The sequence below is a fragment of the Camelus ferus genome, chromosome 9 (assembly GCF_009834535.1).
Source record: "Camelus ferus isolate YT-003-E chromosome 9, BCGSAC_Cfer_1.0, whole genome shotgun sequence".
Classification (NCBI taxonomy): domain Eukaryota; kingdom Metazoa; phylum Chordata; class Mammalia; order Artiodactyla; family Camelidae; genus Camelus; species Camelus ferus.
The window spans coordinates 8,697,241-8,725,151 of NC_045704.1; the positions used below are offsets into that span (position 1 = coordinate 8,697,241).

Genomic DNA, 27,911 nt, shown 5'->3' on the forward strand with positions numbered 1-27,911 from the left:
TGGTTTTAGTGCTTTTCTATGTATGGGACAATGCAAGTCTGGAGTCATTGAAATTCTTCCTGAGATAATGCATCTTAACTACCTAAGGGCCTGTTTATCCAAAGCACAAAGGACCTTGTCCTGATTTTTCATCTTCAATTCTCCTCAGGGTGCGCTGTTGGTGGGTGACCACACTGGGTTGAGACTTAATCCTTGCATAGCTGGATGATGAGCGACACTGTTCTTTTTTTGGTCACACCGAGAGTACATGAATGTCCTGATGCACCCCCCACCCCCATTCTGTCAAATCCACAGCTGCCTTGTCAACCAGTTTCTGAGAGATCACTGTCATTCTCCCTTTACGCTCTCCTGTCCAGCTCCCCTCTTCTGTAAACCCCAGCGACATTCGGCTCTACACTCATGGTTCTGCCACATTCTCTCTCCTTAATGGGATCAGCCATTATCACATGAATGAGATCAGCCGTGGGGAGGCCCTGTCCTGTAGTGCATGGTTCTGGAACAAGGAATCGAAAAAGCAACTACAAAGTGGATTCTAACCCCATCTTAGCTACTAACTCCCTATATGACCATGACCATGGGTACCTCTCATAACTTTTCTGTATAAAGAAGGGAACGAAACTGTGTGTGGGTTTTTTTGTTTGTATTGCTTTGTTGTTTTTTGTTAATAGCAGTTATTCAGAATTAACCCTGTGTTTTGCTATTACTACTAACAATACTATATACTGTTCTAAGATTGCATATCTAGGTTAACTAGAAGAAAATTCAAACGTTTTCAGTAAACATTTTAATATTTCAAATTTATATTTACTTGTAAAGACAGTTTTATAGGTAATACATATTTGAGCCCTCTATTTGAGAAGGTTTTTAATTTCCCTCAAATTTTCAAGTATTTTACCTAGATCTAATTTCATCCTTGGCTATTGTCTTCATCGCTTCTGTTATCTTTACGTGTAAGTCTGTTTGCTCTATAATTGTATGACCTTATTTGAGAGAACTGTCTACGTATTTTAAACAGACTTAGGAGTTGTGCAACTGAACCACCTGGCACCACTGTCCACTCATACTAGAAACCTAGGTGGTATCCTTGACTTCTCCCTCTCATTACCTTCCCCATTCAATCGATACCAAAATCTACTGGGTCTACTTTCTAGATACAGGTTTTTTCTCCCTAGTGAACAGAATTTATTTACTTAGTGCTGTAGATTGAATGTCTGTGTCCTATTCAAATTTGAAATTTGAAAGGCAACCCTCACTGTGATGGTATTTGGAGGTGGGGCCTTTGGGAGGGGTGATTAGGTCATGAGGGTGGAGCCCTCATGAAGGAAATTAGTGCCCTTAAAAAAGAGGTCATTAGAACTGCCTTGCCTGTTCCACCATGTGGAATGTATTGCATCTTCTTTGTGACAATGAGGGCAAAATAAATGGGTCCTTCTGTCTTAGAGTCCATATTTTATCTCTAATACTCAAGATTGTGTACTTAGATTATGACATTAAATTTAGATACGCTATGCAGACATCTGTTTGCTGATTATGAATTTGTAAAAGATAAATGTGTTTTCTTATGCAAGTCACAGTAAATTTGTAAAACAAGTTTTGTAGAGGATTCTGCCAACAGAGGAACCTTAAAAGAATGGTTGAAAATGAAAAATGTTATCACCTATCCTCTTCAGGCTAAAGATGCCCAATTTCTTCAGACATTTGCGAAATGTGGAAAAGGCTGCCAAAACCTGGATGTTTACTGATATGTCTTAACTTACATAATGTTTGTGCTGTCTCAGAAAGCAAGGGGGAAGGTATCAGTCATAATTTGAACACTCAAACAGAAAACCAACTAGTTTTTGTGGATTGTGTTCCTTTTACTTTTTATATCCAGGAGCAGTTTTCTAATATTGCAAGCTTAGTGTAATTGTAACAGCTCTGCTCCTCCTTTGAAAACAAAACACACAACCCCTCCTGCCAAAAAACACTTAAGAAGTATTTCTACAGGTTGCTTCATCACCACACAGTTATTTTTACAAGTTGTATAGTTCCAAACAGATGTACTGTTATTTCTGTACTTTTAGACATATTGTTCATAGTCAACATTTTATTACCATATATGCTTCAATATCTTTGTGAATATTTTTGCAGCTTTACATTTCCCCAATATAAAAATTCCCAGCTCATAATAATGCTTTTTGTCATTGGTTACTTAGGTGAGGCAAGTTACATTGAAGCACTGGATCCTATAACCCAATTTCAGACGAGTTAAGACATGGGAGAGTTAGGACTACAGATAGGAGTTTATATTTTCAGACATAGGTTGAATGGGAGCAAGAGGGTATAACAAAGAACGAAGAACTGGAAGAATGATCTTTATACTCTGCTTTGCTTTTCTTTCTAACGCGTATCAAATTCCCGGTATATATATCAGCACCCTTTTCTTTTTCCTATTAAATTTCTCCGGCAGTAATGTCAGCTCAATGGATGGGGATTATTGCATGTTCACAGGGGCGTCCCCAGCGCTTATAACAGTGCTTGGCACACAGTAGGCCCTCAATAAATGGCAAGTGAAAGGCAGGATAGGGAGGACAGAGAAGAAACAGAAAAATAGACGGAAGAAACTGCGAGCAACCTGAGTTGCCCACATGCTCCCAGGATCCCCCTGCGGCAGGCCCTGGCCCGGACACCCAGCTGCGACACCCAGCCCAGCCAGCTCGCTTTTTCCAGCGTGGGCCTTGGAGCCCCACCTGCGACGCCCGAGCGCGGGCCCGGCCGCTGCGCTTGCGCATCATCGCCCCGCTCGCCACGCGCGCCCGGCGCGTGCACCGAGCGGGACGCCTTCGCGACGCGATCAAGCTGCGCCTGCGCAGTCCGAGACGGCCGGTCCAGTTAGCGGCCGGACTCGGTGGGAGGACGTGAGTCGGATGGCCCGAGAGGGCTGTGTCGGCCCTGGTTCTGAGTCGGAGGGTCAGGGCGGTTGAGGGGGTTGGGGAGAGTGGCAGAGCCGACTCGAAAGAGACGAGGCAGGAGCCGGCTGCCGCCCGGCGCTCTTGGCGAACAGTCCCAGCATGCTCCGCGCCACAGCGCGCCCGACCCCGGACTGCATTTCCCAGCGGCCCCTGCGGCCGGCCTCGGCTGCCCGGCCGAGCGCCGCGGCGCCTTTGTGAGTCCGCCGTCGGCCCGAGATCGAGACCCCGCCCCGGCCGCAGGGCCGCTCGGCGCCGGCGTCCGCGAGCCGCGCGGGGCGAAGCGCAGACCCTCCGGGAGAAGGCGGTGAGGAGCGCGGGAGGGCGCGCGCCGGGCAGGCCTGCCGGGCGGGCGGGCGCGGACGTGTGAGGGGGCCTGTGCCGTGGGAGACTGTGTCACCGTGAGTGTGACCGGGTCGCCGTGAGGCTGTGTGTGAGCGAGCGTGTGGGGCGTGTGACAGTGTGAGTGTGAGTGTGACTCTGTGGACGGAGTGAGACCGTGTGTGGGGCCGTGTGAGGTGTGACAGTGAAACCGTGTCGCCCTGTGGTGCCCTAGTGTGAGCATTGTGACTGACAGTGTGCGAGAATGTGACACCGTGTGTGCCCTTGTGTATGGGACTGTGCCACGTGTGTGAACAGAGTTCGAGGAAGTGCGTGACAGTATCTGTGACAGCGAACGTGCACCTGTGTGTGTGTCTACGTGAGCCCGCTTGAGACTGTGTGACCTCAGGCGGGTGTGTAACAGTGTGCGGCACCATGTATCGTCGCGTCGCCGAGTGTGCCTGTGACCCAGAGTGGCCTCTGTGAGACCCGCCGCGAGGGGAGGGCGGGCACGTTCCCCGCTCGCGCGGGGCGCCGCCGGCCTGAGGGCCTGTGCGGCTGGCGCGGGGGGTGGGGGGCTGTGTGCTCCAAAAGTGGGGACACTTGTCGGGGACGCAGAGACTGAGGTGCAGGGAGAGGGGGGAGAGCTGCAGAGAAGGGGAAAGCCCTGGGCCTGGAGGGCGGAGGGCTGGGCCGCCGGCCCCTCGTCCTCTCTGGCACGGAGGGTCTCTCCATCCCTCTCCAGCCCTTCTCCTAGTGAGGAGTTGAAGGGGAAGAAGGAGGGGAGACCTATTGTGTGCTGTGTATGAAAATAAGTGACTGATATTTATTGAGCACAAAGCATGTCCAGGTACTGTGCTCAGTGCTTTCCGTGGATCACCTGCTGATCCGCCAACCACTGCTAGGGAGCAGGTACCATTCTGCCGAGGAGACTGAGGTTTGGCGTGGGGGTTGCGGGGCTGGTGAGCGGTGGATCAGATGTTTGAGCACAGGCGCTCTGATCCCCAGACCTCGTGGTTCTTACCACTAAGTTAGGCGGCTTCTGAGATAATTGCTTTACTCTCCAAGGCAGTGAGGTTTAGTGGAAAGTAACTCATGATTAAGGGGTTCCAATGAGTGTTCCTGCATAGTTCCCCCTGCCCATTCTGAGGAAATTTCTGAGAAAAGTTAAGAGATTGGTTTTCAGGTGCATTTTGTTATAAGCCAGGACCAGAAGCAGGGTGTCCTCCACACCACATGACCCCTCTGACGCCTACTCTGTATAAAGATGCTTTCTCTGAGGCATTCACTTTGTAGCTTTCTCTCTCATCTTTCTAGAAAAGGTCAGGGTATAGTTCCTTTCAACATCATCATCAGCTGGAAAGACTAAATAGACTAAATAGGTTTCCAGTTGGGTTCAGTTACTTATTACCGTGAAACCTTGGATAATTTCACTGATGAAGAGCCTTCATGTGCAAAGGGGGAAATAATCCTTACTTGGTAATGCCATTCTGAAGGGTAAATACTGTTATTGCTTATAATTATAAACAAGGAGGTGTCTTATGCACAGAAAGTTTATGTTGCATTTTTGAGATCTAGAGAGATTTAAATGGAGTATAATATATAAAATATTGAATCACTGTGTTGAACACCTGAAACTAGCATAACATTGTAAATCAACTATACTTCAATAAAATAAAATAAAGCACATAGGAGAGAGAACTGTAAATTTAGGTAGGAATGGCTAATTCAGTGACACTTACCTACTTCTGTGGTTGGGGAGAAGGGCAAAGAGAAGGCAAGGGAAATTTCTAGTCCCTGTGACACTGGCAGCTGACCACAGGCCCAGCATTTTACACTTTCTCCCTCTCCAGCTCTGTTTTCTCTGGACACGCCCTTCTCCCAGAGAGCAGCCCGAAGGAGAACGGAAGAGCTGTCATAAATTCTTAAATTCTTAAGGCCATGTCTGAGGTAAGGAGACACTTCTTTTTTCTCCCTGAAATGTGTTGTTTTTCATGTTTTGCATGAACATTTTGCTTTTCTTCTGAAATTCCCAAGCCTGACAGAATCCCCTTCATTCAGTGATCTGGTCCTCACGTTCTCCAGTCTAGTAAGAGGAGGTCCCCCAAAGCCAGGTGAGCTTCCTTTTTTTTTTCTTTCCCTCATCCAGAATTTTCATCTTCATTCAAGAAGTAGCTTAGCACTTCCTTTGGGTTAGGTGTCCTGTTACAAGCTCTCAAGAGGCAAAAATACACTTGGTGGTGGGATATGAAAGTCTACACTGTAGGGACTTGATGCATTGAGGTCAAGGTGTGTGTTCAGAAGCAAGCACTAGCTTAGAGCTTTTCCACAGACCTGGGTTTGAGAGGAAGGCAAGACAAAGGCTATTGGAGTCTTAGAGTGTGTGACAGGGTCTCTTGCTCAGAGTGGGTCTGAGGAGTGGGCTTTGTTGGGTTATGAGAATTTAAGTGCGGGTCAGCTAGGGCAGGGGGTTTCCCAGGCACTTTGTGGGCTTTGAAGAGCAGGATTCCATAGGAGTAATGAGGTCCTGTTTTAGGAACATCTTGAGTTAGTAGCAGGCTATAGCTAGAATATTCTAGATCATCCAGTAACAATTAGTGGAGTTAATATGGAAAAACAGGAAATTTTTTGAAAAAGGAGAATAATAGGAGGAAGTACTTGAATCTACATTTAAAAATGGCTACTTAGATCTGTAATAATGAAAACAATAATGTGGAATGGGAGCCAGAAGAAACAAAAGATCAGCGTGTAATGTCCAGAAACAAATGCAGCTATAAATAAGAAGGGAAAATATTTATTCATTCACTGAGCTGACAGTTTAAAGACTTACTGTATATTAAACACCAGCAATACTGTGGTAAATAAAAATAGATACTGTCTTTATCTTCATGGAATTTAGTTTCTACAGGTTTGTTTATTAGATGATTATGTAATGATGTTCTTTTAAATCAGTGGAGGAGGGATGGAGTATTCATTTAGAAAAAAAGTTATTGGGGGAGGTTGTAGCTCAAGTGGTAGAGCACATGCTTAGCATGTATGAGGTCCTGGGTTCCATCCCCAGCACCTCCTCTAAGAATAAGTAAGTAAGTAAACCTAATTACCCCCCAAAAGATAAATTTTTAAAAGATTTCTTCTTCACACTTTGAGGATAAATACATTCTGTGGGTTAAATATAAAAAATAAAACCATCCAAACTACTACATACTAAGAAGATGATGAGGCAGAAGCAGAAATCAGCTCCAGCAGCACAGTGATGATTACGACAGGAATGTTCTGTGTCTGCCCTGTCCGACACGGCAGCCACTAGTGTATGTACTAGTGTGGCTGAAGAACTGAATTTTTAATGTTGGTTGATTAAATTTAAATAGCGACATGTGGCTAGTAGCTTGTGTATTGGACAGCAGAGATTTCGGTTCATACAGAGATTCAAGCCAGGAAGAAAATCATGGGTGATCCTGTCCAAGATCCTCACTTTACAGATGAGGAAAAAGAGGCCGAGGAAGGAAAGCAATGTATCCACATGGCTAGTCAGTGGCTGTCAGGTGGAGGGAGCTGTAATACACACTGAGGGTCAGGAACACAGATGGTGGGGAGTGATGGTCTGACCGGAGTGGCAGGGAATAATGAAGGACTCTGTGGGCAGTGAGCCCCTGTGATGGAGGTGATGAGCGCATCGTTTCACTCCTTCTCCCGGAACCTTTGCTGGCTTCCCATTTTCCTTGGAATGAAATCCAGTGTCCTTATCTTGGCCCATAAAGCCCTACATGACCCAGGTCCTGGCTACCCTAGACCTCATTTTCTGCGAGTCTTTACCTCTCTCTGTTCCAGTCACACTGGTCACCTTGCTGTGCCTCAAGCTCCCTCCTGTCCCTGAACCTGTGCATTCTCGCCTCCCTTCTCCCCTAATTGGTAGTGCGGCTGGCTCTCCACTTGATTTAGATTGTTGTTCAAACACCACCACCTCATTTAGGTTTACCTTCACCATCTTACACAGACGCCCCTGTAACTCTCAGTCACCTTACCTTGTTTTTTGTCGTAGTATTTAATACTACCTGAATGCGTGTGACCTCATGTTTATCGTCTTCCTCCTCTGTTAGAATACTGACTCTGCAAGAAGAGGGGCTGTATTCTGTTTACCTTTGTGTTCCCAACTCTTGGAACAGTGCAGTTCAGTAAATATTTGCCAGATTAATACATGAATCAGCAAAGGGATAAATTCCTCATTTGCGAGTGAGACCAGGGCGGCGAGAGCCAGCTCCCTTTTCTCTCCTGCCGGAGACTTGGTAACGTGGTGCGTAGAACAGACAGCCCACCAGCGCAAGTGCTGTTTCCCGGACACCAGCCCAGCCCTGAACCACAGTCTGTTGTGGTAGGGCGCTGGAAACCACAGTTTTATTGGGTCTTGCAATGATTTTAATGCACGCTCAAATTCTCAGAACCTCTGCTTCTAAAGGTTATATTTAAAGTATGCCTCATTTGTTTTTTCGTGGGGAGGGGTAATTACAGTTTATTTATTCTTGGAGGAGGTACGGGGGATTGAACCCAGGACCCCACGCATGCTGAGCGTGTGCTTTACCACTTGAGCTATGCCGTCCCCCCAGGTATGCCTCTTACAAGCAGTATACAGTTGTTTTTCCACGCTCACAGCCAGGCACTTGGCCCTGTGTGCCTCCCAACCCCCTATGCCCAGCACGATCCCCTGTGCCTCCCGCAGTCCCGTGTCTTCCCCCAAAATGGTCGGCTGGCCTTTAAAAGCCGAGTCTGATCATCTTGGTCTTTTTATTTGTTTACTGATATTTTTACTGAAGTACGATCAGTTACAGTGTGTCAATCTCTAGTGCACAGCACAGTGCCTCAGCCATGCATACATGTGTACATATATTCATTTTCATATTCTATCTTGGTCTTTTTAAATTAGTGTTTAGTACATTGTCATTTAATGTAATTATTGATATATTTGTGTTTCAGCCCACCGTGCTACAATTTATTTTCTACGTATCCCGTTTGCTTTTATTTATTTCTCCTTTTTTGCCATATTTTGCATAAATCAGTTTTTTTCATTATTATCTTGTTAATTATACACTATTTTTATTATTCTTTCAGTAGCCACTCTAGGGCGGTCTGTACCCATTAGCCATTATGTAGTGATCTCCTCTCTCCCTTCTGTGATCTTCCTTCTGTAACTACCACTCTTACCACTTTTTGAACAAAGTAAGTCCCCTCTAGTGGGTTAGCTCCCAAGACATTATTGGTAGATGTTATTATATTCAGTTTCCAGTTCCTGCTTTGGGCTCTCGTTTCTCCCTGCGCTGTGGTGCTTCCGTTTTCCTTCTGCCTAAAGAGCCTCTGTTAGTGTTTCTTTGAATATAGTTCAATGCTTTGCTCCTAGCCTGGATTAGTTTTTCATCAGTTACTATTCTTACTGAGTCAAAAAAGCTTTTTTCTCATGTTAAGTAACTTTGGGAAATCCTAGAGTCAATGGAGAGAAGAACTTTTAGGAATATATTTTAAGACAATCATTACAGAGACCTTTGCACCATAGTGAAAAATTTTCATATAACTAAAGATGAGCAGGGGGTTAGTAACTGAGATACGGCGTGTGTATATCATGTGCTGTTACCCATCTGACAAAAGTGATGTTCTGAGTAGATGAACGCGTGCAGGTAACTGTGCACACGTCTGTGCAAGGAAGCACTGAACAAGTACTGCCTGAACTGTGGCTGCCCCTAGGTGGTGGGGCGACGTGGCGGGCAGGCGTCGGGGGTGGAGGGCTTCCAGTTCTTAGAAAGGGAGAAAATTCACTGAGGGTAGAAATACCAGACATTATTTTCTAAGTTTCTTTAATAATGACAAAATTATATGAGATTCCTGTTTTATCAAATCAAAATAAATATAAAAAGCATTTGAAAGGTATTCATGTCTCATTGGCTGAGAGGAAAATGTCAGTCAGACCATCAAAACCTGGAACCCATTAGTTTGTGTGTGCAGCTAAAAAATGTCTTTTAAGACCTTTCCTAGCAAAAGCTGCCTCACCTGTGGTACAGAAGAAACCGTGTGTGGCGAACATTTTTCTTCCACAAAATTTTAAAGAATTTGTATTGAAGTGGTTGAGATTAAAAAGAATTAATTGACAGTGTCCAGCCCTGTCCAGCACAAGTTTCATCTTTTAAGACCCAGCGTGTATTCCCTTTCTTCCTTGAAGCCGTTACTCACTTCCCAGATTTCCCTGTACTGAGAAGTGTTTTAGAGGTGGAATCACGTAAGATAGAGGCTGGTGCCTGTGACTGATGTTTCTTGGAGTCACACTTCTGCTTCCCTTATAGCTTCCTTAACATTTCTGTCCATTACTCAGGCACTGAGAGTTCACATACTGACTCAGTTTTTCCCATTAAAAATGTTTCTGTGTAAAATCACTGATATGCTTAGATGCATCTTCCTTAGGGGCATTCCTCTGCAGAGTCCTGTTAAGGATGGGAATGATGGGGGGAGGGTAGAGCTCAGTGGTAGAGCACGTGCTTAGCACGCACAAGGTCCTGGGTTCAATCCCCCGTGCCTCCTCTGAAGATATATAAATAAGTAAATAAACCTAATTCCCCTCCCCCAGGAAAAGCCCTAAATTAAAAAGAAAAAAAATAGGAATGACGTTCATATTCAATAGCCACTAAGGCAAGAACGTAGCCGACCTTAGCCCAGCTGGGATCCTGGAAGCCTTCCCCTCCAGTGGCTGGATCTTGGGGAGACAGAGGATGGTCCCCAGCAGGCTCAGTGCAGCAGCTGTTTGCCACCCAATGTGGCGGCAGTTATTTCAATATTTGACAAGTCACGTCAGGTGCTCACGTGTACTGTGGCGGGCACCTGCATATCGGCTGGCTTAGGAGGAGGCTTTGCTCTGTGATGTGCCAAACCTAAGCAGCATCCACCGGCTCATACAGCAAGCCCTGGTAAGTCTGGGGCCGGCCTGCCTCACAGGGAGAGCGCCCGTTTAAAACTCCTAGGGAGTGGACCAGGTCTTACCCCTAGCCTGCTGCGGAACTTGAGAGCTGTGTTGTGACACTTAAGAAACGATCACTCGTTAGATGTGCACAGTTGCGTGTGTTCCTCAAGTGAGAGCGGCAGGGTCTTGGGTGCACTTCATTACCGCATTTGAAATGTTCACTATCTAACCTAATTAATAGTGCTTAAAATTACCACCAGTTTGTCTCATAGGAACCTGGATAAGTTGCCAGTTGTCTTTGAAACTTACGGTGATAAGAGCTGCTATGTAATCTTCCGTTGTCCCTGATTTTTCTCTGCAGTGGCACACATTTAAGTTACATTTTTGCAGAATCACCATAAAACTTCTTTATTATTTTTATCACATACGTATTTAATTTTAGAAAACCAGTATTACAGGCATCAAGTGTATTTTTGTATGTGCCTTATTGATACTGACCATTCCATTTTGGAGTTTGGAAGAGTGCTGGGTTAGACCGCATCTTCTAAGGCATGGCTCATGTTTCTGCCTCCTCCCTGAAGCGTTTGTTCAGTGCCCCAGTCTCTCTTGATTTTCCTTACTGAGAAATGCTCTAGCATTTCCTATGAATAACGTATTATTTTATGCTGGATTGTTCACAGTGTTCTGTTATTGCTCATTTTTTCTGTCAGTAGAGACTCTCCCTGGAATTGTGTGCTTTCCATGACGGAACATCAGAACTAAGCACAGAGAAGTTGTCTTGCAATTATTTGAACCCAAGATACAACAGAAGATTTCACTAAATGCAGTATTTCTCTCCAAAAGTATAGACAGTTTAGCTCTTCAGACAACGTTCGTGTGAGCTCACTAGCTGAGCAGGAACATGTTCACGTCCTTCCAGGGCTTGGTGACGTTCGGGGATGTGGCCGTGGATTTCTCCCAGGAGGAGTGGGAGTGGCTGAGCCCTTCTCAGAGGACCCTGTACAGGAGGGTGATGCTGGAGAACTACAGGAGCCTGGTCTCGCTGGGTAAGGGTCCCTGTGACTCAGTCTGCGCGGGGGGCTGCTCTCCAGCGGGATGTGTGGGGAGCCTCTCACGCACTGCACTAGGTTTCTCGTTTCTGTGCGCCCTCCCCCCCCCCCCACGTAACCTGAGTCTTGTAGAACTGGCAGCTTCGTTAGGCTGTTGCTGCTGACGTCGGCTTCCCCAGTCTCCAGAAGACGTCGCCCTCTTCTTCAGCTGTGTTCTGTAATGCCCCCGCCTTCCCGCTGGCCACGGAACTTGGTCTGGTTTATGGGCCTGGCTAATCGCCTTTTATTCCTTGTAAGCAGGAGTTTCCGTTTCTAAGCCAGATGTCATCTCGTTGTTGGAGCAAGGAAAAGAGCCCTGGAAGGTGAAGAAGGAGTGGACAGGAGGCACACGCCCTGGTGAGTGAGAGCAACCTGGGGAGGTAGAGGCCACCGCAGGGACAGGCTCAGCTGGTCTGAAAAGTTCCACCTCGTAACTGATGTTTCCAGGGTAGCTTTTCTTAAGGCTCAAGGCCTGGGAAAAACCACCGATGTGTCTCCAGCATGACTGCTCCAGCTGACTCTCCTTGGATGCATTCCTTCACACATCACTGTCTCCTCTGATAGCCTTTCCTCTTCTGTGGACCCAGATGTCGCAGTGTCTCCTCTTGGCCCTGCTTTTTAGTTTTACACAAGTTGCTCCATCCTGTGTTTAAAAATCCTGACACAGCAGTGCCTATTTTTTTTTCCTTTTCAGCTACACATTCCCTTTAGATTGAAAGATTGGCTCATTTATTTATTCACTTAATCTTTTACCAAGATTCTGTGTGTTTCTTCTTTGAGAAAAACCATTCTGCTAAATTCTCAGGATTATTCAGAGGTTTGTAAACCATCAGAGGAAAAATGAAGCATTTCCAGTTGTATTTTCAAGTCTGGGTAACTGGAAGGTGACAGCATTGAATCGAAAGTCAGAAGAAAGAATAAGCTGGTAGAGGAAAAGCTGATGAATTTGGCTCAGGACAATAAGACACTTATTTTTAAGAGAGGTGGTGATTTCCAAATGAAGAAATGCAACATACCACTGGAGGGAGACAGAGGCTCAGAAAACAAGTCTGACACAGAGATGTTAGTGCAAACGAATGAGCTCACTAAGCTTAGAGTTAGAGGGAGAGGCCCTGGTCCTGGGGCCTTTGTGTGGAACTGGGTCTTTGACAACTTTCTCAATGTCCTCTCTGGTAAATGGCCTTTCTGCAGTTTCTTCCTTGGGTTAAATTTTATAAATTTTAATTTTTCTAGATGGTTATCCTTTTCATGTAGGTTACAGATTTATTTCCATGAATCTGAGCATAATAATCTCTTATAGTTCTTTTTATTTCTTTGTCTGTAGTAATTTCCAATTTAAATTTCTTATTTTGTATAACTATACTTTAAAAAATTATTTATTAGATACTATTCATTAATCAATTTTATTTTTATTTTTAAAATCCAGCTTATGGATTAATCTCTTAAATATAAAATATGTTACCATTCTTATCTTTTCCAGTTCTCTGCCTTTCTGCCTTTCTCTTTACTAATTCCTTTCTTCCAATTTCCTTAGGTTTGTTTTCCATTTTGCTGACATAAAATCATTTCATTTTCTCTTATCCATAATGAAAATTATTAGGAGGTTGAATTTTCCTATTATAGCTTTAGCTGACTTCACAGTTCTGATATTTAGTATTTTTGTTATTTCCATTTCCTAAACTTTTCTTTTAAAATTCCCTTTTACACAAGAGTTGTTTGAAAGAAAGTTTTCTGGTTTTATTCTATTTTGATCAAATTGTTTTATCATATTTTATCAGGATAGTAATTAGTACTAATTCTGCTTTCTAACAATTGACTATTTTGTATGGCTTAGTGTATAGTTTGTGTAACTGTTCAGTGGATTCCAAGGTATACTCTATTTTCAGTGTAAATAGCTTGTCACGTATCATGAGTTTTACTTTTTTGTTACTAAGGCGTCTTTACTTAATCTTCTTGTTTCCATAATAACTTTATTAAGAAATTATTTACATACAGTAAATTGCGATCATATAAATTACACAACGTGATGAGCTCTGACAGTTGTACACGCCCATGAATCCACCACCACAGTCAAGACACGAAGCGTTTCCATCTCCTCAGAAGATAGCTTGTGCCTCTTTGCAGTCCGTCCTCCTCCACTCCTGGCTCCTAACGCCGATCTGACCTTTGTCGTTTTAGATTAGTTTGCATTTAAACTAAATGGAATCATACTGTTATGTCTGGCTTATTTCACACATCAAAATTACGTTGAAAATCATCCACTGTGTTGCACGTGTGAGTATGTGTTCCCTTTGTTGCTGAGCAGCGTGTTGTGTAGATGCTCCACATTTTGTTTTTTTCATTCTCCTATTGATGCGTATTTCAGTTGTTTCCAGTTTCAGGCTGTATGAGGCAGTCACCACCAGGACTTTATGCAGACATGTTTTCACTTCTCCTAGGTAAATGTCTTAAAGCGGAAAAACTGAGTCATATGATAGGAATATGTTTAACTTTTTTTTAAGTTTTTAGAAGTTTATTATTGAAGTGTAGTTGATTTACAATATTATTTTCAGGTGTACAGCAGAGTGATTCAGTTATACACACACATACGTATATATTTTCAGATTCTTTTCCATTATATATTATTACAAGAAATTGAATGTAGTTCCTTGTGCTGTACAGAAGAAATGTTTTAAATCAGTAGGTCCCTGTGCTATACGGGAATGTTTTAAATCAGTAGTTCCCTGTGCTATATGGAAGAAATGTTTTAAATCAGTAGATGCTTGTGGTTTATTTTATATATAGTAGTGTGTGTCTGTTAATCCCCAGCCCCTAATTTATCCCTCTCGAAACCTCCCCCTTTGATAACCATAGTTTCTTTTCTATGTCCTTGAGTCCCTGTTTTTGGTTTGTAAGTAGAATTTGTATTATTTTTCATTTATATTCCACATATAAGTGATATCATATGATATTTGTCTTTCTCTGTCTGACTGACTTCACTCAATATGATAATCTCCAGGTCCATGTTGCTGCAAATGGCATTATTTCATTTTTCTGTGGCTGAGTGGTATTCCATTATATATGTATAGCACATCTCTTTTATCCAGTCATCTGTTGTTGGACATTTAGGTTTCCATGTCTTGGGTATTGTAAATAGTGCTATGAACATTGGGGTGTATGTCTTTTCTTTTGGTATTTTGCTTTCATTTGCATTCTTTTTATTGAAGTACAGTCAGTTTACAATGTGTCAATTTCTGGTGTACAGCATAATGTTTCAGTCATACATATACATACTTATATTTTCATATTCTTTTTCATTAAAGGTTATTACAGGATATTGAATATAGTTCCCTGGGCTGTACGGAAGAAATGTTTTAAATCTATTTTTATATATAGTAGTTAATATTTGCATATCTTGAACTCCCAAATTTATCCCTTCCCACCCTCTCCTCCCAGTACCCCTGGAACCATAAGATTTTAAACTATGTCTGTGACTCTGTTTCTGTTTTGTAGATGAGTTCATTAGTGTCTTCTTTTTACTTTTCTCTTTCTGATTTACTTTACTTAGAATGATGATCTCCAGGTCCATCCATGTTGCTGCAAATGTCACTATTTTATTATTTTTTTATGGCTGAGTAGTATTCCATTGTATAAATACACAACTTCTTTATCCAGTCATCTGTCAGTGGACATTTAGGTTGCATCCATGTCTTGGCTATTGTAAATAGAGCTGCTATGAACATTGGGGTGCAGGTATCTTTTCGAATTAGAGTTCTCTCCGGATATATCCCTAGGAGTAGGATTGCTGGATCATATGTGTAAGTCTATTTTAAGTTTTTTCAGGACTCTCCATACTGTTTTCCATAATGGCTGCACCAAACTACATCCCACCAGCAGTGTAGGAGGGTTTGCTTTTCTCCATACCCTCTCCAGGATTTATCACTTGTGGACTTTTAAATAGTGGCCATTCTGACTGGTGTGAGGTGATACCTCATTGTAGTTTTGATGTGAATTTCTCTGATAATTAGCGATATTAAGCATCTTTTTATGTGTCTGTTGGCCAACTGGATGGCTTCTTTGGAGAAGTGTCTGTTTAGCTCTTCTGCCCACTTTTTGATTTGGTTGTTCATTTGTTCATTTTATATTAATGTGTATGAGTTGTTTGTATATTTTGAAAGTTATTCCCGTATCAGCCATGTGATTTGCAGATATTTTCTCCAGGGGTTGTCTTTTCATTTTGTTTATGGTTTCCTCTGCTGTGCAAAAGCTTTTAAGTTTCATTAGGTCCAATTTGTTTATTTTTTGCTTTTATTTGTAATATTCTAATAACTCTAGGAGGTGTTTTGAAAAAAAAATTCCTGAAATTATGTCAAAGAGCGTTCAGCCAGTGTCTTCCTGTAGGAGTTTTGTAGTATCTGTTCTTACATTTAGGTCTTTAATACATTTTGAGTTTATTTTTTTATATGATGTTAGAGAATGTTCTAATTTCATTCTTTTACAGGTACAGCCATCCAGTTTTCCCAGCACCACTTATTGAAGAAACTGTCTTTTCTCCATTGTATATCCTTGTCTCCTTTGTCATATATTAACTGACCCTAAACATGTGGGTTTATTTCTAGGCTCTCTTCTCTGTTCCAGTGATCTGTGTGTCTATTTTTGTGCTAGTACCCATACTGGTTGTTTTTTTTTTCATTTTTCATTTTTATTAGGTAGAATTGTTACAGTTTGACTGCACATGTACAATGTATTGCATGTAAATACATACACACAATATATTGCATATTATAAAAATTTACATATATGTACTATTGTTTCTAAGAACATTTAGAGCTTTAGCTTTTTAAACTTACATAGTTATTAAAGGAATAAAGCCAACCACAGAATAAGAATTAATTTAAAAGGATACATACAGCCCACTATTAACAGCAGCATTATTTATAATTGCCAAGATGTGGAAGCGCCCTAAGTGCACATCGATAGTTGAATGAATAAAGAAGATGCAGCAAATATATGTAATAGGATAAAACTCACCCATAAGAAAGAAGGATATTTTGCCATTTGCAGCCCTTCATTCACTTTTTTCCACTTCAAAAACCAGAATTTTATAACTGGCATAAACATTCCCATTTTATTAAAAATACCTAGAAATAAACTTAACCAAGGAGGTTACCTGTATCTGAAAACTGTAAAACATTGATCAAGAAAATTGAAGATGATACAGAGAAATGGAAAGAGAGCTTGTGCTCTTGGATGGGAAGAATCAACATCATCAAAATGGCTGCACTACCCAAAGCAGTCCACAGATCCAGCGCAACCCTTGTCAAAATACGACATTTTCCACAGAGCTAGAACAGACAATTCCAAAATTTATATGGAACCATAAAAGACCCTGAACTGCCAAAGCAATCTTTTGTAGGTCTTTTTTTTCCCCTCATCTTTCTTCTTTTCTCTTTTCTTATGGTTTGATGAGTAGAGAAGTTCCTTTAACATCTGTTGTAAAGCTGGTTTGGTGGTGCTGAAATCTTTTAGCTTTTGTTTATCTGTGAAGCTTTTGATTTCTCCATCAAGTCCAAACAAAAGCCTTGCTGGATAGAGTATTCCTGGTTGCAAGTTTCCCCTTTGCATCACTTTTAATATATCATGCCGCTCCCTTCTGGCCTGTAGAGTTTCTGCCAAAAAATCAGCTGGTAACCTTATGTGAGTTCCCTTGTGTGTTATTTGTTGCTTTTCTCTTGCTGATTTTAATATTTTCTCCTTATCGTTAATTGCTTTCAATTTGATGCCTGTGTGCCTTGGTGTGCTCCTCTTTGGGTGGATCCTGTGTAGAACTCTCTGTGCTTCCTGGACTTGGGTGACTGTTCCCTTTCTCAAGTTGGGGAAGTTTTCAGTGATTATCTCTCCAAAAATTTTCTCATGTCCTCTCTCTCTCTCCTCTCTTTCTGGGACCCCTATCATGCAAGTATTAGTGCCCTTCTTCCTGTTGTCCCAGAGTGCTCTCAAACTGTCCTCATCCTTTTCGTTCTTTTTTCTTTTTTTCTGTTCTGCAGTAGTGATTTACACTAATCTGTCTTCTAGCTCACTGATCCATTCTTCTGCCTCATTTGGTCTGTCCTTGGTTCCTTCCAGTGTGTTATTCATTTCAGTGATTTTATTCTTCAAGTCTGTTTGGATATTCTTTATATATTTTCCAACTCTTTGCTAAAAACGTCACTGTGCATCTATACTCCTCTTGAGTTCTCTGAACATCTTCACCATCGTTACTCTAAACGCTCTCAGATCAATTGCCTAGCTCCTCATCACTTATTTCTTCTTCTGGGATTTTATCTTGTGCCTTGGCCTGGGCGATATTCCTCTGCTGCCTCATACTGTCTGTCTTTCTGTTTGTATTTTTAGGTAGGTTGGTTACTTTTCTTGACCTTGGAGAGGTGGCCCTCTGTGGGGGATGTCCTGTGCGTTCCAGCAGTACATTTCTCTCTGGTCACACAAGGGCCCAGGGTCCAGCTGGTCCCAGTGTAGAGTCTGGCCTGTGTTTGTGGATTCCTTCCACAGGCTTTGGAATTATTGTTTTCTTATTTCTGGAATCTGCCCCTGGTGGATGAGGCTGGACTAGAGGCTTATGTAGGGTTCCTGGCAGGAGGAGCCAGGGCCTGCCCACTGCTGGGCGGAGCTCGGTCCTGGACCTCTGGTGGGTAGGGCTGTGTCTAGAGGCCTTTGTGGCTCAGGAGGTCTGCTGATGGATGTGCCTGTCCCCCACCCTGTGTGTTGTTTGGCCTGAGGCTTCCCTACAGGCTGTTGGGTGGTGCTACTGCTCCAATTCAAGATGTCAGCCTCCAGGAAAGCTCATGTAGGTGAACACTCCCAGAATGTCCACCACCAGCTTTTATGAGTGATGATCAGTTGACTAGAATGCACCTGGTGACTTCCCAAGTGGGTCATAAACCAGTCCCCTGGGTGAGCTGCAGCTGTCCCCCATGTCCCCAGGAGACCCTCCAAACCAGCAGGCAGGTCTGCCCCAGGTTCCTATGAAATCAGTGCCTCTGCCCATGGACCTGGCACACACAAGATTCTGTGTACATTTCCCAAGAGAATGAGTCTGTTTCCCCCAGTCCTGTACGGCTCCTGGAGTTAAGTCCCACTGGCCTTCAAAACCAGATGTCCTGGGGCCTCCTCCTCCCAATGCTGGAACCCTGGGCTGAAGAGTGATATAATCAGGCCCCATACCCCCCAGGTGGTAACCCACAAACTGAAGAATAATTAAATCACAGAGGTCTTCCTACAGGAGTGAGAGCTCTGAGCCCCACGTCAGGCTCCTCAGCCGGGGGTTCCCCAGATATACTGGGAGTGTTCACCTACATGAGCTTTCCTGGAGGCTGACATCTTGAATTGGAGCAGTAGCACCACCCAACAGCCTGTAGGGAAGCCTCAGGCCAAACAACACACAGGGTGGGGGACAGGCACATCCATCAGCAGACCTCCTGAGCCACAAAGGCCTCTAGACACAGCCCTACCCACCAGAGGTCCAGGACCGAGCTCCGCCCAGCAGTGGGCAGGCCCTGGCTCCTCCTGCCAGGAACCCTACATAAGCCTCTAGTCCAGCCTCATCCACCAGGGGCAGATTCCAGAAATAAGAAAACAATAATTCCAAAGCCTGTGGAAGGAATCCACAAACACAGGCCAGACTCTACACTGGGACCAGCTGGACCCTGGGCCCTTGTGTGACCAGAGAGAAATGTACTGCTGGAACGCACAGGACATCCCCCACAGAGGGCCACCTCTCCAAGGTCAAGAAAAGTAACCAACCTACCTAAAAATACAAACAGAAAGACAGACAGTATGAGGCAGCAGAGGAATATCGCCCAGGCCAAGGCACAAGATAAAATCCCAGAAGAAGAAATAAGTGATGAGGAGCTAGGCAATTGATCTGAGAGCGTTTAGAGTAACGATGGTGAAGATGTTCAGAGAACTCAAGAGGAGTATAGATGCACAGTGACGTTTTTAGCAAAGAGTTGGAAAATATATAAAGAATATCCAAACAGACTTGAAGAATAAAATCACTGAAATGAATAACACACTGGAAGGAACCAAGGACAGACCAAATGAGGCAGAAGAATGGATCAGTGAGCTAGAAGACAGATTAGTGTAAATCACTACTGCAGAACAGAAAAAAAGAAAAAAGAACGAAAAGGATGAGGACAGTTTGAGAGCACTCTGGGACAACAGGAAGAAGGGCACTAATACTTGCATGATAGGGGTCCCAGAAAGAGAGGAGAGAGAGAGAGGACATGAGAAAATTTTTGGAGAGATAATCACTGAAAACTTCCCCAACTTGAGAAAGGGAACAGTCACCCAAGTCCAGGAAGCACAGAGAGTTCTACACAGGATCCACCCAAAGAGGAGCACACCAAGGCACACAGGCATCAAATTGAAAGCAATTAACGATAAGGAGAAAATATTAAAATCAGCAAGAGAAAAGCAACAAATAACACACAAGGGAACTCACATAAGGTTACCAGCTGATTTTTTGGCAGAAACTCTACAGGCCAGAAGGGAGCGGCATGATATATTAAAAGTGATGCAAAGGGGAAACTTGCAACCAGGAATACTCTATCCAGCAAGGCTTTTGTTCGGACTTGATGGAGAAATCAAAAGCTTCACAGATAAACAAAAGCTAAAAGATTTCAGCACCACCAAACCAGCTTTACAACAGATGTTAAAGGAACTTCTCTACTCATCAAACCATAAGAAAAGAGAAAAGAAGAAAGATGAGGGGGAAAAAAAAGACCTACAAAAGATTGCTTTGGCAGTTCAGGGTCTTTTATGGTTCCATATAAATTTTGGAATTGTCTGTTCTAGCTCTGTGGAAAATGTCGTATTTTGACAAGGGTTGCGCTGGATCTGTGGACTGCTTTGGGTAGTGCAGCCATTTTGATGATGTTGATTCTTCCCATCCAAGAGCACAAGATCTCTTTCCATTTCTCTGTATCATCTTCAATTTTCTTGATCAATGTTTTATGGTTTTCAGAGTGTAGGTAACCTCCTTGGTTAGGTTTATTTCTAGGTATTCTGTTGTTTTTGATGCAAAGGGAATGTTTATGCCAGTTATAAAATTCTGGTTTTTGAAGTGAAAAGTGAATGAAGGGCCACAAATGGCAAAATATCCTTTTTTATGGGTGAGTTGTATTCCATTGCATATATATGCTGCATCTGCTTTATCCATTCATCTGTTGCTGTGCACTTAGGATGCTTCCATATCTTGACAATTATAAATAATGTTGCTGTTTTAAAAGAAAGTAAAATAGCTAAAAAAAAAAACCCCAAAAGTTAAAGCTCTAAACTGTTCTTAGAAACAGTGAACAGTACATATAGGTAACTTTTAAAAATATGTGCAGTATATTGTATATATGTATTTACATGCAATATATTGTATATGTGCAGTCAAACTGTATCAATTTTTCCAAATAAAACTGAAAAATGAAAAAAACAAAACAAAACAAAAAAAGACCTTAAGGCCAGGAAAGAAAAAAAAAAAGGAAAAAGAAAGGGTAAGGCAAATAAAGGCCTATGGCAGCTTAAATAAATGAAGCAATGTGATACAAAATTACTTGTATACGAAGGCGTCTTAACTGAAAATTTACTTTTGGTTGGACTGTATCACACAGAAAATGATACCCAGGAAGACCTTCCCCTTTTTGAAGATCGTGAAGTTTAACCATAGAGTTTTGTGTACAGCCTGTGGCAATTAGTGGTACCTGGTGTGTTTTGGGGTCTGAGGATCTTAAGAGTTTTTTAGCCACATTGACATGAAATTGTTTTAAAAGATAATAAACTTAGCTTGAATGAAGGATAACCTGAGGCAAGAGAGGAAGGGTGTTTAGAGACATGTTAATACAGATATAAAATGATTGTGGTTTTCTGATTGTTAACTTACTGGTTATGTGTGATTAATTTATTTTGATAAATCTTGTTACGTTCTCATTTTTTATAAGCTCATACTTTATTAGAGTGCATTTAACAGCTGTTAAACCTTTGACCTTATGTATTTCATTAACCAATTTTTATTTTAGAATTTCTTCTTTTCTAATGCATAATTATGAAAGACATTTGTTTTCTTGTTATCTTTTAGATTGGGAGTATGCGCTTAAAAACAACGAACTTTCATCAAAGCAAGTAATTTATGATGAGTCATCCAAATCAGTGACAGTGGGAGGAAGCCATCTTAGTTACCGCCTTGACTGCTCCAGTTTGAGAGAAAACTGTCAAAGTGAGGACTGGTTTAAAAACCACTTGGGAAGTCACGAGGTACATTCTAGGCAGCTGATCATCACTCATAAAGAAATCCTCTCTGAAGGTCAAAGTAATGACTATATTAGATCCTGGCAAACTTTACATCAGGATGCAATGTTTGGTATAAAACAGAGTTTTCCCACCAAAGACAGAGTACTTCAGCATGAGCCGCAGAAGAGAAGCTACCGGAAAAAATCTGTTGACATGAAACGTAAGAGAGTCTATGTAGAAAAGAAACTTTTGAAATGTAGTGAATGTGAGAAAGTTTTCAATCAGAGCTCATCTCTGACTCTCCATCAGAGGATTCATACTGGAGAGAAACCCTATGCGTGCGTCGAATGTGGGAAGACCTTCAGCCAGAGTGCGAACCTAGCTCAGCATAAGAGAATTCATACCGGAGAGAAGCCCTATGAATGTAAAGAATGCAGGAAAGCCTTCAGCCAGAATGCCCACCTTGCTCAACACCAGAGAGTTCACACTGGAGAGAAACCTTATCAATGTAAAGAATGTAAAAAGGCCTTCAGCCAGATCGCACACCTGACTCAGCACCAGAGGGTTCATACCGGAGAGAGACCCTTTGAATGTATTGAATGCGGAAAGGCCTTTAGTAATGGTTCGTTTCTTGCTCAGCATCAGAGAATTCATACAGGAGAGAAACCTTACGTATGTAATGTGTGTGGGAAAGCCTTCAGCCATCGTGGGTACCTAATCGTGCACCAGAGAATTCACACCGGAGAGAGACCCTATGAATGTAAGGAATGTAGGAAAACCTTCAGCCAGTATGCTCACCTTGCTCAACATCAGAGAGTTCACACTGGAGAGAAACCCTATGAATGTAAAGTCTGTAGGAAAGCCTTCAGCCAGATCGCGTACCTTGATCAGCACCAGAGGGTTCATACTGGGGAGAAACCTTATGAATGTGTTGAGTGTGGGAAGGCCTTTAGCAATAGTTCATCACTTGCACAGCATCAGAGAAGTCACACTGGAGAGAAGCCTTATATGTGTAAGGAATGTAGGAAAACGTTCAGCCAGAATGCAGGCCTCGCTCAGCATCAGCGAATCCATACTGGAGAGAAGCCTTACGAATGTAACATTTGTGGGAAGGCCTTCAGCTACAGTGGATCTCTTACTCTCCATCAAAGAATCCATACTGGAGAGAGACCCTACGAATGCAAGGACTGCAGGAAATCTTTCAGGCAGCGAGCTCACCTTGCTCATCACGAGAGGATTCACACTATGGAGTCATTCTTGGCTCTTTCTTCTCCCTCCCCCTCCATGTCCAGTCAGTTGCCAAGACCTGTAGGTTTTATCTCCTAAGTCTGCCTTGAGTCGAACTCCTTTATCCACTTCCACTCCATCCTTGTCCAATGCACAGTCATTTGTTTGACATGGACTACGGAAATGGCTTTCTAACTGGTCCCTCTGTATTTGCCATCGCCTATTAATTGTCCCCATTGCAGTCAAACTTGTATCTTGAAAGTCTGATCATATATCTTCTCCCTCATTAAAACTCTTCATTGGCATCCCATAGTTCTTAGGTCAAGAACACGTGCCTCAGAATAGCCTAAAAGGCACCCCCTGCCCCACAAAACCTTGTTCCAGTCCATATTCCAAAGCCCCACCTCATGTCAGTATCCATCTCATTCTTGGATACTTGGGCGAAATTAAGATCTCATTCCAGCGTCAAATAGATCTGGGTTCCAGTTCTCGCTCTTCCATTTTCTAGCCACCTGGGTTTGGAAAAACATCCTTTCGTCCTTTGTAAGCTTCAGTCTTATTTATGTTACGGGAGTAATAATGGTACTACCTCAGAAGTTAATGGGAGGAGTAAAAGGGATAATGCATGTAAATTGCTCAGCAGAGTGCCTAGCATAATCACTCAGTAAGCAATGTAAAATAAAAAGACACTGTGTATGCAAAGAAGACCTGATCATCTCAGCAATGATTATCTGAGAAGTAACAAAAGCGGCAGTTCAAGACTTAAGAGACTGTAAGGACTTGATCAGGGACAGTAGTCACTGCCCTAAAGGTGGGCGATAAGGGCACCTCACAGGAGAGCTGAGTCAGAGTCCATGATCAGAGTGAGACGGTGACTTCTGTCCCAGAGTGAAGATATGGAGATAAGACTGTCATAAGGAAAACTAACTTTATTATATATTCAACGGTTTTAAGAAGCCAGGTTTTAAAAATCATTTGTAAAAAGTAAAATGTACTGAGATGTATTCATCATTTACATTTAAACAAAGGCAATATAGCTATTTTTAGAAAGAAAACTTTAAAAGATCAATAGCCAAAGAAGAATAGAAAATAAAATTTAAGTTTGACCCACCCTCTCCTAATTCCAGGTAGATGAACTGTGTTAAACCCACGTCATTTAAATAGAGCTGCTAAGCTTCTAAGCTGCAATTCCAAAACTGGAGGGGAAAACTCACTAAGTGGCTGCACACAAACACGTGTGAGTTGGTAGGCATCAAAGTTAAAAATGAATACGAGTCCCTTTAGGTGGGCGTGTATTTTCCAGTTCTCCACAGCGCAGCCACTCCCTGTTCCTTACATCTGATCTTTTACACTCTGTATTACTTTCTGACTCCCGGGGGCATTGAGTATGCAGTCAGCGCAGTGAGCAATTCTCATGTGAATGTAGGTACAAGGAAAATGATGAAAGTTTAATGAAGGGTGAAAAGAATAGACATTTTCTCCTTCTATAGGGAAAACTCAGTATTATACAGACATTAGGAGGCCCCCGATTAATTACAGATTCTGTGTACCTAACAAAATCCTAAGTATTTTTTAAGCTTGAAACATTGTTAACATACAAACATGCATTCACAACAGATATAAAGGAAATATATAATAAAGGTGGTGTTTCATGTCAGTGGCTTAACAGCATTGGTAAATGTGGTTCTGCTCAAAAAACGTATCTGTACAAACGATCCATTCTTTTAGGACATCCTGCAGAACAGTCATTAGGGGACACCATGACATGCTTTATATCATGGAGAACAATCTTCCTAAACATGACGCAAGATGCAGAAGCCACACAAAGATTCTCGGTTTGACTGTGTAAGAAAGTTAATAAGCTTTTACATAGTCAAACATAAAAGGTTTTTAAACATTAGAATTGGAGAAGATTATTAAAATATATTTAGCCTATGAAATTCATCCTTGACATAAAAGTGCTCCTGTGAATCATTTAGAAAGTGACACTTCTCCCCTCATGGCAAAGGGTATAAAAAAGGCCACAGGTGACTGATGAACGTGTGGTAAGTACTGAAACTCGCTAGGGTCAGAACACAAGTTAAACTGATGAACTACTGTTTTTCAATATCAAGTTGATAGAATTTGCATTGCAAAAGCATTGGAGAGGAGGTACTTCTGTATACTGATGTGAGGGAGTATGAATTTCTACACAAATGAAAGGTAGTTTGTTAGTGTCAGCGTTTGCATTGAAAAAAGTCAGTTTTCTTTTGCAGCTAAACACGTTTATCTTCCCTCCATATCCCATTGAATAGATAAAGCAATTTAAAAGTTATCAAACATAAGACAGCAGAAGTCATCAGTGTATGAAAGAATGAGACTTTGTAAGAGGCAGAAGGGGAAAGTGCTTATTCGTGAAGTGTAGCAGAAGCAGCTGGTCCCTGAGGGGTGTGTGTGTGTGGTAAGGAGCTCAGTAATGGGAGGCTGTCTGTCCAGAGGATCCCTAGGGAAGTTCCAGCTTCCAGCCACCTTGGGTAGAGGCCGTGGGTAATAGGGAGACACAATGAGAAGACTGTCAGATGACTTTCTACGTGGAGGTGACGTCAGTCCCCACCACCAACAGCTTCCCCACGCCACCCCCTCGTCTATAAGTAAATGGAGTGGGGTCCTTACTTCACACCCACCATGCACAACAATGAGTTCCAGCTGAATAAAAGTAAACAATAGAAGTATTAGTAGAAAATATAGTAGGATATGTTTACGACTTTACTGTTGGACATAGATCTTCCTAAACACAAAAATAAAAGCTACAAAGGAAAAGGTCAATGAACTTACGTCAGGAGTTGGCATGCTTTTTAAACAAAGTTAAAGCAAGGAAAGGAAAAAAAAATTGTAACATAATACAAAGGGAAATATGTAAGAATAGCTACAAATAAGGAAAGGACAACCAAGCAAGAATAAAAACGAACAAAGGATGCCAAGTCATAGAAGAGATGCAGATGGCCTGGTAACTGTAAGTCCCTGCAGTAACCTTGCTATTATCTAAGAGGTGCAAACTTAGATAATATAAAAACTTGGCAGTTGCATGGAGAAATGAATACTCTCATCACTGTGACTTTGGAGGTATAGTAGTTTTTAAAATGTTCACTCTAGCCCCTTGGGAGGGCAGCATGGTTAGCACACGACACTGGAAGCAATCTAAACTTCCATCAGCAGAGAAATGACTAGAAATAACTAGCAGCAGTTTAAAGGAATGGACTGGTAACACTCATATGGATCTGACTAAAGGACACTGATTGAAAGTGAAAATTGTGCAGAATAATAGAGTATTATATATTTAAAATATATTTCTAATGTATGTAAGTAAGCAAATGCTTGGAAAAAGTCATGAAGACACATCCAACTGGTGTTTCTTTGGGGAAGGAACTGAGATTGGATACCTTGATCGAGAGGGTAGGTTAATTATTATTTGTAATGTTTGAAGTTTTAGATAAGAATATAATCATGTAACTTTTAAAATTTATGAAAAAACAACTTACGGAGAACTAGGGCAGCTAGAGTGAAGAGTTGGTGGCCTAGGTTGAAACATTTTTTGGAATTTTGAGGATCTCTCATCAACTCGCCTGCCTTTCCCATGAATGCAGAGACCCCAGTAACCCTCATTCAGGGAAACATCCACTGTGAGATTATACAAAGAGCCTCTTGTATCTGCCTCAGGTAGTCAAACCACATCACTCTTCAATGTGAACAGACAGCTAAGGATCATCACAGATGAAGGAAGTAGTAAGGACCAACAAACAGGCTAAACCCAGAGTAGGGGAAGTCATGTAATGAGAAACCTAAAACAAAACAAAACAAAACAAAACAAAACAAAACAAAACAAAACACAAGCAACAAAATACAAGAGGAATGTATCAAATAAATGGTTAAGAATCTTTCCAAACTCAGAAAGGTACGAATGCTCACCTGGGAATGGCTCACTGAATACTGGGCAGGCTGAAATGGCAAAAACTACAACTGCAGCAGGGAAAAAGTCACCCCAAAGTAGGCTTATGACATTTCATCACACTAAAGACGAACCCTCCCTACAAGCTTTCAAAAATGCAAATTTCTCCTAAAAAATAACAGTCAAGACAGCATCAGAGGGAACTCCCAGGAGCAATATTAGATGACAGAACACAGAACGGCACCTTCCAGCTTACAAGGTAAAACTGCTCTGAGTTCAGAAGCCTGTGCCCAGACAGCAGTGCAGTGTGAGGCCGAGTACCGGTACTGTTAGGCAGTTGTGTGGTTTACTTCAGTTTACTCCCACTTGTCCTTCATTAGAGTATTAGATGATTACCTTTAGCAAAACTTGGATGGAAAGGGAAAGACAGGAAAGGCTTCCACAAGCAGTGGGTCTAACCTAGGGAAGTGGTGGCGAGGATGAATGAGGATGATGACTCTGCAACAGAATTGCTGGTCGGCTAGGAATCCCAGGAGTCAGCGAAGAAAAGCTTCAGAAGGAATGGAATCGGTCACATTAAACAGAATGAGTGTGAAGTTGGAGGAGCTTGGTACTATGGTGAAGACAAAAGTTTGCTCTTAGGATGAAGGAAAGAAAGGCAATTATTGGCTCTGGGAAAAACAAAGGAGACGCCACACCAGACGTCATGGTCCTAACATGAAGCAAGCCCCCAGTGAAATGTGACATGACTTCACAAAGTAACTGCGAATGTGAGGAAAATCCGTCTGGGTGCTACTAGGAACAGACTCCTTTACGTGGGTGCTGGATCACAGCGCCCAACCTGCAGATGAGGAAGTGGACTCTTTGCACACCGCTCAGCTCTGACTTCAGAGAATACTGCTCCCGTGGTGAGAATGATCGAGTGCTATTTTACTTCCCACTTTCAGACAAGTCACTGCCGACTCGATGCATATCTCTAACTAATACTTACTTAATAATGTAAAGGCAAAACACAGCTGGCAAGTCGCACGGTGGGAGGCTGCCGGGAATGAGACTGACGCCAGGGTGAGGGGCAATATGCTCACGTACACAGAGGGGACTCAAGAGAGCTGTCTAAAATCGACAGGGTGAGACATGCAGGTTAGCCGAGCTTCAAGTAAAATTACAGCAGAGGAGCTGATATAACCAAGTGGTGATACACAGAGCGTATAAAG

The 27,911-nt window shown here is 42.4% G+C and overlaps 1 protein-coding gene across 10 annotated transcripts in view; it reads left to right on the forward strand.

Annotated features, from left to right (window-relative positions):
* ZNF583 (zinc finger protein 583) overlaps nucleotides 1–24,426 on the forward strand; it is a 30,831-nt gene extending 6,405 nt beyond the window's left edge. Inside the window, exons 1-6 of one of the 10 annotated variants that reach the window (XM_032487571.1) lie at nucleotides 3,117–3,255; nucleotides 5,123–5,219; nucleotides 5,307–5,383; nucleotides 11,123–11,249; nucleotides 11,550–11,648; nucleotides 21,394–24,426. In XM_032487571.1, the coding sequence (XP_032343462.1) occupies nucleotides 11,216–11,249; nucleotides 11,550–11,648; nucleotides 21,394–22,871 (1,611 nt within the window). In that variant the 5' untranslated portion in view covers nucleotides 3,117–3,255; nucleotides 5,123–5,219; nucleotides 5,307–5,383; nucleotides 11,123–11,215 and the 3' untranslated portion in view covers nucleotides 22,872–24,426. Of the gene's footprint in view, nucleotides 1–3,116; nucleotides 3,256–5,122; nucleotides 5,220–5,306; nucleotides 5,384–6,294; nucleotides 11,250–11,549; nucleotides 11,649–21,393 lie in introns of those variants that run through there. The other 9 variants (XM_032487572.1, XM_032487565.1, XM_032487566.1 and 6 more) reach the window with 9 other exon arrangements.
* Nucleotides 24,427–27,911: the final 3,485 nt, after the last annotated feature.